The following is a 14,853-nucleotide window of genomic DNA, read 5'->3' as shown; positions in this document are numbered from 1 at the left end:
AATTAAAAGTCTTTGGAAAATGTGTTTTAATGTTTGGTATATTAAATGTTACTAAGCAGTTTCTTATCAAAACTGTGTGCAGTATTTAATATAACTGTGATTTTCAGGATGACAGCACTGTTTGTGTCAGGGGACAGGAAGATACTATCAAACATAAGAGGCAGTAAAATACTGGGCAAAGAAGCTGGATTATGTTTCCAAGGCATTCTGAACTGAGATACGAACACTCTCAAAGCAAATGAGTGATTTATAAGAAACTTTCAGCTTCAAAGAAGGACTCTAATGAACTAAAACTAAATTTAGCAAACCATACTGTATCATTTCCTGCAGCAGAGTCACCCATTCCTAAAAGGGCCCTCATTAGGCATGACACAACAAGCAGCACCCAGTCAACCTGAGGGAAGCCCACAGGCTCGCAGGGCCACTGGCTGGCTCTTTGTCACCAAATGCAGCAGGTTGAATGCAGACATCACTGTGATATCCTCACCAACAAAACCAGAGGCAAAGAACAGGGGCAAGAGCTGAGTAGGGAGAAAAAAAAATGAAAATAAATTAAAACATAAAAAATGTTAAATACATTCATAGCAAAACTGATGGTTATGATTTTATCTGAGAACACAGTTAGGTTAGTCCATTTTTTGCCTTCTACCTTAGATGCGTGCACATGCACACATACGTGCATGTGTGTGTTTGTAAATACTTAACATACAATGCTGCAACATTTTGTGTTACCAGGCACAAGGAAGTGTTACTGCTCAGCAAATGTGAGACAACTCAAATTTGCAATTAAAAAAAGTAAAGAAAACAACTTCTGTGTGATGAATGATGAAAACCAGTCATGGTTAAAAAAAAATGCTCATTTGTTTGGCTGTTTGAACAAAACTAAATTTTAATTACAATAAACAAACTTTTCAGTTATCAGAAAAATGTGAAAAATTTTCCTCCACGTTCATTTACATCTTAAACTATCCATGGGAATACATTTAAGCAATTTTCCAGCTGGTTTAAATATAGAAAAAAGTAATGTGGTGGTGGGGATTTTTTATTTTATAAGCTATAACATGTGCATATGGTGACTGTTTTGTTTACTTCACAATAGGAAGGATGAAATGCAGCTGCCTTATAAAGGAGTCTTTCATAGCTACAGTCTGTTTAGAAGATTATTGCAATAACTGACATCAAGAACTTAAGCCCACCCCATTGAAGTCAATAACAAAGCTCCCACTGGCTTCAGTGGGAGCAGGAGTAGACCCAAGGTAGTTAATTATTAGTTGTGCACCATTCCCAGTCTCAGTTCCAGAACATATTTTATTCTAATGTTTCTTTAAAAAAAATAAAGTGCAAAATACAAGTGTCCAGAAATGTACCAAAAATGATTGGCTTGTACATTTCCTGAATCAAGTGCTCGGTCTCTTCTGGCCCCTGAAGAACAAACACATAACAAACTGTAACATATATTACCAAATCACTCTGGAGTATATCTGACAGAAATCTGCCTGTATTAACATGACTGAACTCTGACTTTTCCAAACTAAACTCAGTATAAAACTAAAACATTTTTCTATTACTAAATGGAGACCAAAAGGAGGGGGAAGGTAAGTACTACACAAGGAACAGCCCAAGAGAACCATTAAACATAAATAAACATGTCATTTTCACGAGTGACTGCAGAACTGGTTTAAAAAAAAAAATCCTCCGGAGCAGACTACTGACTAATAAAAGATCAAAGATTATACATAAAAAACAACGCAAATAAAAACCTATTTTTTCCTAGTGACCTTCACTGTGAGGAATAAAGTGTGCAGTGAAAACGTAATTACCTAGCAAAGCTGCAGTCTTATTGTGCTCCCGCAGCTGATCATAAAACGTCTTCCTATTCTGTTTCATCAACTGCAGTACCAGGCAGCCTGCGCGCCTACCAATCGCAGCCATCTGGCTAGTGTCAAAGCCTGTGAGTCAGGCAGCTACAGTGCAACAGGAAGAAAGGCAGTGATGTCACTCTGCAGGTCAGGCAAAGAACAAAGATGTATTCTACAATTAAAAAGCTGGGTGCCCCTAGACCAGAGGCCTCCAACATGCTCTTTCTGGGTGATTTATAGTTAAAACTAGTTTCACTTTACCTAAATAGAAGAGCACCATCTAGTGGTTAGTGCTGCGAAAACGTCTTGAAGGGAGGGGGGGAATTAAAAAAGGCAAAGATTAGCAACGTGGTTAAGGTTAGAGACAGGGCTTTGAAAGTGTTACAGCTTCATACAGCTAGACAGACTAAAGGTTTGCCCTCAATCCTCAAATCTACACTTCAATAAAACACTTTTACCTGTTACATGGAACAATTACTTGACATAACAGCAGCAGAATCTCCCAGTGCCTCAAGAAGGGTATTTGTGCCCAAAAGCTTGCAAAGAACTTTTCTCCAACTATTTAGTTGGTCTAATAAAAAAACATATTACAGCTACCCAAAAACCTTGCCTGCCTTGAGCAAAGTGAAACATTTAATATTTGTCAAGTTTCAAATCAACATATTCCCTTCAGCTTCCCTGAACCAATCTGGCATCGGAGCATGACAAAAGGGAGCGTGACAAAAGGGAGACCGCCACCCGTGGCACAAGCTCATACCCAAAGCAACTCCAGACGTGAGCTAGTCAGGAATGTTCTACTTGTTTGAGAGGCCAATGGTCTACCGACATCATACTGCTACAACTGCAGTCTGTGGACATGTCAGACTGGAAGTCTCCACTGGTAGAAAAGAAAATGCCAGCAAAGAGCTCTCTGTTTTTGGTCACTATTAGCACTCTTAGAATTCTAATATAATAAAGGGCTTAGTCCATCCGTTTCTCTGTCTGTAACTCTCTTGGTTACTGGAACAACCAATCACATTGCTCCAAGAGCGTTCTGGACAGGAGGCAGCAGTGGTGGAGCACGTCCATGACAGCTGGGATGGAGGGAACTGAGCGGGGGGGGGAAGCAGGGGCAAGGCCAGCACCACTGGCCTCGCCCCTCCCTCCCCTGGCCCTGCTCCCTGAAGGCGGCAGGGATGGAGGGGACAGAGCAAGGGGGCAAAACCAATGCCCCCCCAGCCTTGCTCCTTGGTGGTGGTGGTGGCACAGGGTGCAGGCGGAGGGGCAAGCTTCCTTCTCCCCCTGCTTCTGGGAGGCGGCAGCAGCGTGGGGGGGGGGGGGGGGCTGTGAGGGTTAAGGTTAACAAGTTTCTCCCCTGCCCCCACCCCCTTTGTGATGGGCAATTTGGTAATAATAATATAAATGTATGCCATTTTAACAACTGGTTGACAACAAATGAAATCCTTAAAAACACAGGATGCCATTGGTCTGTATGGAAATCTTGATACTAGTCAACTGGGAAGCTCGCATAGAAAACTAATAGCATACTACAGCCTTTAGGTTTTGCAGACTCCTGTGTCTTCTTGTGCACATGTGGACAGCACCCAACATGGGTGCTACCAGAAAACAAACCTTAATTAAAAGAATACAGGTCACATCTGATTTCTAGCACTTAAATCACAGTCCAAATGACTGCAAACTATGGATATCTCCACATTGTGTGTTCCCAGCATTCCCAGGCAGTGTAACACTCAAACTTACTCCATCTACCCCAAAGTTGGAAGTTGCCTGTCAGTGCCCTTCCATTCTCTTTCCACCCCCAACACACCATGTACTTGAAGGACACTGGAGAGAGAGGGTAGTCACAGGGAAAAAGCAACTTCACCACCTCATTTTTGGGTTTGGTACATGTAGGCCTGAGCAAGTAAGTGAGAATACAATAGTGGCCACATACAGGCGTGTCGCAACTTACTCAGGGGTTAGGTTCCAAGGTCATCGTGTAAGGTGAAAATCGCGCGTAGTGGCGACTGCCTCTGCCTCCAAAACCTCCCGCCGCCGCTGCAGAGCCGTGCTTGGAGCTGTGCGGCCGGCGGCAGCACGGGGTGGCGGGGGGGATGGCTGCGTGCTGCCTGGCCACCACCACGCTGCCAAAACCTCCTGTTGCCACCGCAAACTGAAGCCCCGTCCCCCCACACCATGTAAAGTTGAATTTGCGCAAGTTAAATGCGTGTATGACGCCACTGTACTGTATGCCTTGTTACTAGTGGAGACTGCACAACAGTTTACAAAGGCTTGGCTCAGTTAAGAATCTGCAACATTTTTCTAAAACAATAAACTAAGATTCCCATCTCAAAGCAGACCTCATTCTTTGGAGGTCTCAAAGAACAGGCAGAGCGATTATGAAAGCCATCAATACCATGCCTGACAGGATATGCATTTACTAAAAGTCTTCCATTAAAGCCAGTTATTAGCAAAAATCCTCTAATATTACTGCATGGGAAAACAGAAGGAAGAAAACTAAAGATACTCAATTTCAATTACTTACTAAAACAGGGGTGCTCAGTCCTCAGCCCATAAGCCAAATCCAGTCAACAGAGCTGTATACCATCTGGCCTGTGGGAGCTCCCCAAGGGTCCAGAAATTCAGCAGCAGTGGCAGCATTAATTGCTGCTCCCCTGTTGCCATATTTCTAGACCCATGGGGAGCCCTACAGGCTGGATAACATGGCCCTATATTGCCAAATTGCACTAGCACAGAGCTAGATCTAGTAGGCAGGTGGGGCATGGCCAGATCAGGCTATCACAGGGATGGAAGAAAACATCATAGGGTCTGGCCCACAGATTGACCCTGAGCAGGATCTGGCCTCCAGACCAACCCCACACCACTCAACTAGCCTGCGGGACCAGAAGTTTTGGCGCCACTGTACTAAAAGATTATCGTGGCATTTTTTACTTGTATTCATTTAAGAAATCAAACAAACATAACATTCCATTTGATAACAGAAAGGCTTGTACATATTTGTGTGGAGAAACGGAAAGACATTCATCTGCACTCTTCAATTCTCTCTCACTTATTTTTACTGTTGTTTGTCTCATCAGCTTTTTAAAACTGTGCTAGTTTATCTCCTCAATAGAAATTATTTACTATTTCCCCTTCCTCTTGGGTTGCAAGTAAACAAGACCAGGACTCCTCAATGTGCAGACAATGTAAACTGCTTAAAGAAAGTTTTGAAGGACTTTGAACCAGACCATAACCTGAAAATGTCAAATATACCAGCATTCACTAAAATGTTGCTATTTGGTCCAAAGTACCCATAACGGATGTAATACTGTAACTCTGGAAAAGCCCAATTAAAAAAAATGCAACTAAGGATTATTAAAAGATTTTTGTCTAAAAAGTATGTCTTTTCTCATCTGCAATTTAATCACTGTTTTTATTCATTATTGGCAATGGGGCCTAGAAGCACCAAATAGGTTCAGCTCCCACTATGCTATACAGACTGTGTTATGCAGAAACTTTGGAAGATACCAGCAAAGGGTAGTAGGGGGAGTGGAGCTAGTATGGAGAAGGTAGGGAACAGGAAGCCATCAAAATCCAAACGGTTTTAAGTATCCATTAATGTAAGATACATTTGGATAAGAAGGTGCTAAAGCAGCCCTGCCTTCACTTCCAAGTTTGAAGCAGAATGCTGGTAAAACTTCTCTCTCTCTACCTGGATTCTGGAAAAAAAAGAAAATGAACACTTTGCCAGAGATTTCAACATGTTCAGAGGCAGGCCCACAACTCTAATTTCTAGAATCAAGTCAGGCCAGGACAAGAAACACAGAAGCAGTCTCCTGTCCTAGTCACCAGCACCCGTCACTCACATGATGAAAGTCCATGCAGGTATCTAAGGCAGTGATTCTTAACTTTTTAGGGTGCTGTGGTGCCTGACCCCTGTGCAAGGAAGTAAGCGTTTTCTCTCTTCAGCCAGGGCCTGACACCTGCACCAGCATTCTGCAGACATCAGCACTACCGCTGCTCCTCTAGGCATCCCTGCTGTTGCACCCCTTCAACCCCCACCTCCGTGCTCTGAACACCATGCTCTACTGTGGGTGGGCAGGTGGACACTGGGCTGCAGAACTGGGCTTTCAGCCCAGTTTGTCTCCCCTCCTCCCCAGCTCACCACATGGTCCCAGGACTGGTAGGAGGCACCAGGAGGGCACACGTCTCTGGTTGCTATCCTGAGAGACCCTGGAAAAGCAGCCTCAGTGGCAGGGGCCATGCTTGTCCGCTTGGATACAGATCATGGGCAAGGAAGGGGCAGACAATGGAAGATGAAATCTTTCCTCTACTTCCCTCACCTGGAACCAGATAGGTTCTGAGCTCAGTGATTCTTAACCAGGGTGCTGCTAAATTCCGAAATGTTATGGAGGGGTGCCTTGAGGCTAAAAAGGTTGAGAACCACAACTCTAAGGGGTTGTCTATAATGCCCACATGCCTGCCCAGGACTGCATCTGAAGAAACAGCCCAGCCCACCTGCTCTGGCATCAGTTTCAGGGATCCTTTACACAGCGTACAGCAGCCAGAATGGGACTGAAGAACTTAATCTGAGTATTTGAGGAACTTTTATCTGACTGGTTCCTATAACACAGCCAGTAGGTTTGCAGATATCTTTTTTAGATATATACATATAGTAAATTACAAATTCTACAAGCACCGGCATTAATTTAATAATTTAATGGAATTTGAAAACCTTTTGTTTGGATCATAAATACACATAAATAGCTTTGAAAAAGCCTTCCTTTAGGATTTTGGGGTAATAGGAAACTGATGTGTTGCCGGCACTACGAGGGGCAGATCCAGGGGAGGGGTGCAGTGGCATGGTCACATGCCAGCAGCTCATTTTCCCCCATGCTTGGGTCCCCTACAGCATCTGAGGCACAGCTGGAGCCACAGATGAGAAGGCTGGAGTAGGACAGGTGAGAAATGGGTGCACCCTCCCCCTGCTGCCCCAACTGACCTGGAGGTGGGGAAAGCCCCAGGACCATGCCTACCCCACTCCAGCTGAGGAATGTGAGAAGCTGTTGCATAGCGTGCTGGGTTGGCAACAGTGGCAGAGTCAAGTCCCTTCTCCCCCCCCACTCCACTGCATTTCCACCACTGGTCCAGGGGATCTAGCTGTGGGAAGCAGCTGCACAAAGGGCTAGGTAGGACTAGGCACAGCAGTGTCAGTGGGCCACCCCCCCCCCCTTCCAGCACCTGCCCCTGGACTGCAGAGGCTATCCAGGGGACAGACAGGGAGCAGGTGCACCTGGAAGGGAGGGGAGGGGAGGGGGGAGGAGGAGGTCACCCACAGACATTGCCATCTCCAGCCCTGCCTGTCACTTTGTGCAGCTGCTGCCCACAGCTGGAACCCTCAGGCCAGCAGGGTAAAGAGTGGCAGGAGATAGAGGACCTAGCACCGCACACAGCTGCTCTCTGCAGCCCCCAGCTAGAACTGGATAAGAGTGGTTCTGGGGCTTCCACCACCCCCAAGTCAGCTGGAAACAGCAGTGGGTTTCCAGGCACTCCTGCCCCCCGCCTGCTCCTTAGGGGTTTCCCACACTCCAGAAGCAGGTGCTGGAAGATGGGGGACCAGCCTGTTGGTGCCCCTGTCCCCAGCTAAGCCCAACACTCCATGATGCTGCTTACCAAAGCCCACAGCTAGAGAAGGGCAGGATCAGCCCTGAGGCTCTCCCACCTGTGTTTAACAAACACATGAAAATGTAGTGCCTGAAATCTTAAGGTGAATTCCAAAAGTTTTGAAAACTAATTTTTAATTTATGTGCTGAATGCTTCAAATATAACTTCCTTAGCCTGACGAAGAGTTTCTGAACCCGAAAGCTTGCTGAATAACTTTTCTCCAACTATTTGGGTTGGTCTAATAAAAGATTTCATAGATTTCATAGACATTAGGGCTGGAAGGGACCTCGGAAGATCATCAAGTCCAGCCCCCTGCCCAAAGGGCAGGAAGTCAGCTGGGGTCATAGGATCCCAGCAAGATAAGCATCCAGTTTGCTCTTGAAGGTGTTCAATGTAGGCGCTTGAACCACCTCCGGTGGCAGGCTGTTCCAGACCTCGGGGGCTCGGACAGTAAAGAAATTCTTCCTTATGTCCAGCCTGAAACGGTCTTGAAGTAGTTTATGACCATTCGACCTAGTCGTCATACCTTGGGGCGCTCTGGTGAACAAACGTTCCCCCAGATACTGGTGGTCACCCCTGATAAACTTATAGGTGGCCATCAGATCACCCCTGAGCCTGCGCTTTTCCAGGCTAAAGAGCCCCAGGGCTCTCAGCCTGTCATCGTAGGGTCTGCTTCCCTGACCTCTGACCATGTGCGTGGCTCTTCTCTGGACTCTCTCAAGCTTCTCCACATCCTTTTTGAATTGTGGAGCCCAAAACTGGACGCAGTACTCCAGCTGCGGCCTCACCAAGGCCGAGTACAAGGGGAGAATGACGTCCCGGGATTTGCTTGAGAAGCATCTATGGATGCAAGCCAGCGTTTTGGTCACTTTACTAAGATATCAAACTCACCCAAGGAACCTTGTCTGCCTATGTCCTTAGACCAACATGGCTACAACCTAAACCCCTCAAATATAAGACAAATTTGAAGAATGCATTAGGCTAAAAGTACCTTTGAGAAGAAAAAGGTCAGCCAGGGACAGCAGCAGCTGCATTCAGAGGCAACCTCTGAGCAAACCCCGCTGAAGAGGCAAGGTGAGAAATGGGAGGGGAGGAAAGGGGAAGGGATGCCAAAGGGGCTTGGGTGGCTTCTACCAATTTCCTATCTGAGCTTTAGAGCCTGGGCGTTAGGCCCAAATTGAATTTTACAACTTTCCATTTTTGTTCACAACCTGGAAACTATTTCAAAGCTCTCCCCCTCCCCCCAATTGAGACCATATTCCTTCCCCCATCAGTCTGCACCAAACCTTTCAATTACCTTAAGTATGGCATTCTTGTATATTATTTGTATAGGCCTTACATAACAGGGAACCTGAATCCTGTTATCTGTGTGTAACAGAGGAGAGAAAAGTGAAGCAGACCCCTCCCAGGAGCCAACCTTGGGATTCGCAGGGGAAAGGGGGTGCAGCAGCTATCTCAGAGGTTCAAGCCTAGGGCCCAGGAGTTAAGAAGCTGGGAAAGGCTGCAAAGCAGGGAAACCAGCTCGCTTATAAAGCTAATTAGGGTGGGCCTAGACGGTTTGCTTGCCCTGGGGGCAGTGGCCAAGTGACAAATGAAGGCAGGGCTGAGGGATGGAAGCCCAGCAGGCCCTGAGCCGAGACAGGAGGAAGGTTCTAGCTTGCAGGCAGAGGGCACGGGTGCAAAAGGAACTCCTGGGAACTGGAGAAGGAAGCCTCAAGCAGTTCCAAAGAGCAGCAACCTTTTCTGTAACTGTGGAGGTTGGAAGTAATTTGCAACAAGCTGATTAACCTTTTTGTTTTTATTCTTTGTTTTAGAATTAAGTCAAAAGATCAGAGGAGTGGCTGTAAGGGCAGTGGAAGCTACAAGCGTGGTACCTAGCAGGCACCCTTCACTGCAGAACTGAGATCCAGTGAGGCAGACCCTGAAATAGTGGGCCTGAGTTGAGGGGTCTCAGCTAGAGGAAAAAGTGTCGAAGCTGAAAATGCTAAAGCCTAAACAATGGTCAGGGGCCAAAAGGCCCAGTGCTGATTTTGTGTCGAGAACAAGTGCATGTGCATGCCCCTACAAAGAGGCAGAGGGAAAGTCATCAGCAAGATATGGGTGTGGCTACAGGGGCAGCAAGGAGGCACAATAATAGCCCTAAGACACCAAGGAAAAGACTAGTCTCAAGGGCACCCTCCCTTTGTATACATACTGATTACTATCAAGTCATAGCAGAGGAGAAGCAGGAGGTAGAGCAAGCTGGGGAATACAGCCAGAAAGGTGGGGACCGAATCCCAGACCTGTCACATCTTCCTTCTTGCAAATGTAAAAAAGAGTTTAAGTCTAGCAGTCATGCAGACCAACTCCAAGTGCTCAAGGGCCTCAGACTGCAGAATTTTGAGAGATTTGGAGGCAAAACTGAATACAGTCCAGGAAGAATCAGGTAAGTGACCATTTAAGTGAATCACATATAATTAAACAATTATTTCACTCCCTTTAGTATAAAAGTTTGTTGCAATAATTAGGAGCCTGTCTTCAGGTTTTAGAGGATACGTCATGTGTTTTTCTTCTCAAAGGTACTTTTAGCCTAATGCATTCTTCAAATTTCTCTTATATTTGAAGCATTCAGCACATAAATTAAAAATTAGTTTTCAAAACTTTTGGAATTCACCTTAAGAAAGATTTCAGGCACTAAATTTTAATGTGTTTGTTAAACACAGCAATTTATAGCGTAAACTGTACGTGTGCTTTCTGAAGTTCCAGATTTGCTATTAAAATCCCTGGCAAGAACTTGCTTTGCGACAGGAGTGAGGTATTCTAACCATTAATAGTTAACACACAGCAAAACATACACATACATACATACAAGGCTTCTCAAAGGCATATTAAATAGTCATGATACATTTTAAAGGAGATAATTTTATTAGCTTTATAGCCTTACAAAAGAATAATATCTAAGGTTATAGTTGCACATCAAACACATTCTACCTCATTTTTTTTCAAATAGGTACATTTGAACAATTTTGCAGTTCTGAATTAAAGCTACAGAAGTCACAAAGTCTGGTGTTAATGCTAAAGCAGCAAACCAGACTAAACAGACAATTAAAAAGCATGTTTAAGTGGTCCTTTTGTGCTGTTATGTACAGACTGCTAATAAGATCTTGTGTTTTGGACACATACACCACACACTGATATTGAAGATTTCATCCTCCCACATCCAGTAGCATTTGACTGGGAAATAAAATATGAAGGGTCCCATGTTTCAAGTAAGCTCATTTACATCTATACAGTTATGATTCAGATTCTGCCTTTGCTAAAGTCTACAAATAGTCAAATAAAGTGTTTTGGTGTAAACTCTCTCTAGCAGAAATAAGCAAGCTCCTAGGGAAGTTTAGAAGCATTTTTGGACAGGTAATGAAGCTTAAGAAGTATGCAATTTACTGTAACATAAAAAGGACATTTTAAAACTCGCAGAACATCCACTTCCAACTATACTTCTGTACAGAGTTTAGGATGCCCTTGGGTCCAGGTTGTCACCTAGCTTCTAGCTCTAGTGGACCGTACTTACTTGAGTGATTCTTTATATTAGAAGCAAAAAAGGTCTGACATACTGCTTAGGAGACTGACAGGTTTAACTGCTTAATACAGGAGTCAGTAACATTTTCCATGGAGCAAGGCAGGGCGGGGGAAGGGGGAGGGAAGAGAAAGACTTGGACTGGATGCCCCCCCTGAAGAATGTAGATTGTTACAGTAAGCACTATTAGACCCATTAAAGTTTGATATATTCCACCTCCAAAATTATCTTAAATCAGAAAGATCTAACATAGAATCCATAGGTCATCCCTCCCACTCTTGCTGTCTTTATGTGGCCCAATAAACAAGCCTCCTATTAATCGAACTGGAGTGTTAGCTGTACAGCCCAATTATGGCATTTAAATTCCAGCATGAATATTGTTGAAAATTTTAGCAAGTTAATAGAAATCTGTGGGATTGAGAACTGCTACAAGTGGTGTTGTGAGAGGGGAGGCAAAAGCCTCCCCCCCCCCCCAACTCATCCCAGACCCCCTCCCAATGTGCCCCAAATCTTACCACAGGGACGACAGAGCAGCAACTGGAGAGAGACTCCGGGGCAGGGAGAACAGGCTCAGCAGTTCTAGAGCTGCCTGAGCCTGCACATCCATTGGTGCAGGGGACGTGGCCCCAGAGAGATGCGGGCTGCTCAAAAAGCAGCTGGCCAGTGGGGAGGAGAGTTGAATGCCGACAAGGAGACACTGGCTGAAAACCCGGAGAGTGCAAGCCCAAAGGATGGGGGCAGGAAGCCAAGCATCTACCAGAGAACGCCAGCAGGCGAGCCGGGAAATTCAAGCCCCGAGAGCAGAGGGACGCCGGGGAGCTCCACAAGAGGAAAGCAGCCTCCTGAGATGCCATGAAGGAGAGATGAGGCCCCAACAAAAGCCCCAGGTATCGTGGCAAGGAACGGCCCCAAGGGACCACCAACACCCCCAGGCAGCACGGCAGTGAGGGAGGCGCAGAGGATCACGGAGCCCTGTGCACAGGGAGATGAACACCACTGACTGGTAGGACCCAGACAGCCCAGCTGCAGGCCAGATGGGCCCAAAAGGGGAAGGAATGTGGGCCCAAGGGAGGCTTCCCCGAGACGGGCAACAGAGGCCTGGCACAGGGCAGCTGCATACTAGGCAAAGAGGGATGGCAGAATCCTCATAGCAAGACCAAAAAGAAGATAAGATCCCAGAAGCCTGTCAGTGGATGCTGACCTTTTACGTTCAGTTTTCCCTAAGTTATGGTTAACGCCAGACGGAGGTGTGTTCAGTTGTCCAGGCTCCAGTCCAAAGATGAAGGACGGCCTCAGGAAGACAGACAGCCAGAAAGACCCAACCCTTGGAGGCAGGCAGTGTGCATGAGATGGGATCATCCAGGAGTAAGACCTGTGGAGAGCAGAGTCCGCCCTGGCCATGGATGTGTTGAGGGTAGGGTAAAAGGGAGGTTGGAGCCCCACGAAGAAACCCAGGGCTGAGATCCCCTTGGGCCACCTACAGGGAACTGCCTCTCAAAAAAAAACATCCAAGACATGGCAGGAAAGTAGGAGCAGCACCTGAACCACCTTGGTGGTGCCAAATTCAGATCTCACCCTGACGTTGCTGGGGAGCAAGACACCAGCCAAGGGGCCAAAGACCTATAACACCTACCAGCGATAAGTGTACATAGACAAGGAAGTAGAAGAGAAGCAGAGAGAAAGATGAGAAAGTAAGAGAAAGTGGACCTTGGCCCTCCCTCCCTACCAAATGAATTTGATACCTTTCCCTAAAGATCTGAAATAGACTTTTCACAATAAAATTCAGAAACTCACAATAGCCAATAGAACAGTTTTTGCAAGCAAGTCAAGCAAGTCCTTTAAAATATTAAATATAGGACAGATTCTGAAACCTCTATTCATACTGAGTTGTTTCTTACTTCTCAGGATTTGGGAGCAGGGCTTAAGGGTCTGGGGGCACAGGTGGTGTTCTCGTCGATCCTCCCAGTCTCAGGCTATGGGCTGAGAAGGGACAGGAGGATCTATGTGGTCAACCAAAGACTGCGGCGCTGGTGTCGTCAGGAAGGCTTTGGCTTTCATGACCACAGCCCACTCTTTGGCGAGAGAGGCAGCGAGCTGCTGGGAAGAGATGGTCTCCACCTCTCTCCCCTAGGGAGGAGGCTCTTCTCAGCCAGACTGGCTGACCTGCTCCACCGGGCTTTAAACTAAGCCCACTGGGGGACGGGGGGACTACCGCCACTGCTGGCCCGCTGAACAATCCTTGCAAAGCCAGCAGATCACGGCACTCAAGGGAGCCCACCCCAGCCCCAGCCCTGGTAAAATCTGTGAGCAAGGAAGGAGCCCCCCAGGGGGCACTTGCCTGCCTGTACACAAATGCCAGGAGCTTGGGGAATAAGCAGGAGGAGCTCATCTTCCTGCTCAGTGCAAACAATTACGATGTCATAGGGATCACGGAGACCTGGTGGGACTCCACCCATTACTGGACCACGGGGATAGATGGCTATACCCTGTACAGGAGGGATCGTGTAGAGAAAAGGGGCGGGGGTGTAGCTCTCTATGTTAAGGAAATCTACGCGTCCCTGCAAGCCGATATTGGCGACCAGGGTGGATGGCTGGAGACCCTCTGGGTTAAAATCCGTGGGGAACACGGCACAGGGGACACAATGGTGGGAGTCTATTACAGACCTCCCACCCAAAGTCCTGAGCTAGACCAGGAGTTTGCCCAGGAACTGGCTGAGGCAGCTTGCTCCAGGACCATGGTTGTCATGGGTGACTTCAATTACCCAGACATCTCGTGGGAGGATCGCTCAGCAAAATCTGAGTGGTCGCAGAGCTTCCTCTCGTGCGTGGATGACCTCTACCTGACTCAAGAAGTCTATGGGCCAACGAGAGGCAAAGCGCTGCTCGACCTGGTGCTGGCTACTGGGGAGGACCTAGTCGGCGACCTAGTGATCGAGGGGAAGCTGGGTGACAGCGACCACGAGCTGATCACCTTCACCATCCACCGAAAAGCTGGCAAGTCAGTCAGCAACACGCAAGTCCTTGAGTTCAGGAAAGCCGACTTTGACAAGCTCAGGAGGCTTGTCAGTGAGGCCCTAAGGGACTGTGACCACAGGGAGAGGGGAGTTCAAGAAGAGTGGTTGCTCCTCAAGGGAGCGATCCTCAATGCACAAACTAAGTCTATTCCATCTCGGAGGAAAGGCAGCAAGAGGGCACAGCAGCCCCCCTGGCTCTCCAGGGACCTAGCAGACCTCCTGAGGCTAAAAAGAAAGGCCTACAAAGGATGGAGGATGGGAGTCACCTCCAAGGAGGATTATTCTGCACTAGTCCGGTCCTGTAGGGAGCAGACCAGGAAAGCCAAGGCTGCAACTGAACTCCAGCTAGCTTTGAGCATCAAGGACAATAAAAAGTCCTTTTTCAGATATGTGGGGAGCCGGAGGAAAAGCAGGGGCAACGTTGGACCCCTGTTCAACCAGATGGGGCAACTGACAACTGACGCCCAGGAAAAAGCCAACCTATTAAATAGGTACTTTGCGTCGGTCTTTCATCAGCCCCATGGGACGCCCGTGCCCGCTACAGGGCCGGGAAGTCCGGGTGAGGGTGATCCCCTGCCCTCCATTAATGCTGACTTTGTGAAGGAACATCTTGAGAAGCTGGATACCTTCAAGTCAGCCGGCCCTGACAATCTTCACCCCAGGGTACTCAAGGAGCTGGCGAGCATCATAGCCCAGCCTCTAGCGCGGATCTTTGAAAACTCTTGGCGCTCTGGTGTAGTGCCCGAAGACTGGAAGAAGGCCAACGTGGTGCCTATCTTCA

General features: G+C 47.1%; 1 protein-coding gene across 3 annotated transcripts in view; it reads right to left on the bottom strand.

Annotated features, from left to right (window-relative positions):
* The window catches only part of MSRB3 (methionine sulfoxide reductase B3), a 162,628-nt gene that overhangs the window by 123,442 nt on the left and 24,333 nt on the right, over positions 1-14,853 (bottom strand). Inside the window, exons 1-2 of one of the 3 annotated variants that reach the window (XM_019491307.2) lie at positions 1,821-1,911; positions 395-521 (exon numbers count right to left, since the gene is read on the bottom strand). In XM_019491307.2, coding sequence (XP_019346852.2) covers positions 395-470 — 76 coding nt within the window. In that variant the 5' untranslated portion in view covers positions 471-521; positions 1,821-1,911. Of the gene's footprint in view, positions 1-394; positions 522-1,820; positions 1,912-14,853 lie in introns of those variants that run through there. The other 2 variants (XM_059726061.1, XM_059726060.1) reach the window with 2 other exon arrangements.

Source organism: Alligator mississippiensis, chromosome 4, assembly GCF_030867095.1.
Source record: "Alligator mississippiensis isolate rAllMis1 chromosome 4, rAllMis1, whole genome shotgun sequence".
Classification (NCBI taxonomy): domain Eukaryota; kingdom Metazoa; phylum Chordata; order Crocodylia; family Alligatoridae; genus Alligator; species Alligator mississippiensis.
Note: the sequence above shows the minus strand (reverse complement) of the source record. Positions and strands in the feature narration are given on the sequence as shown.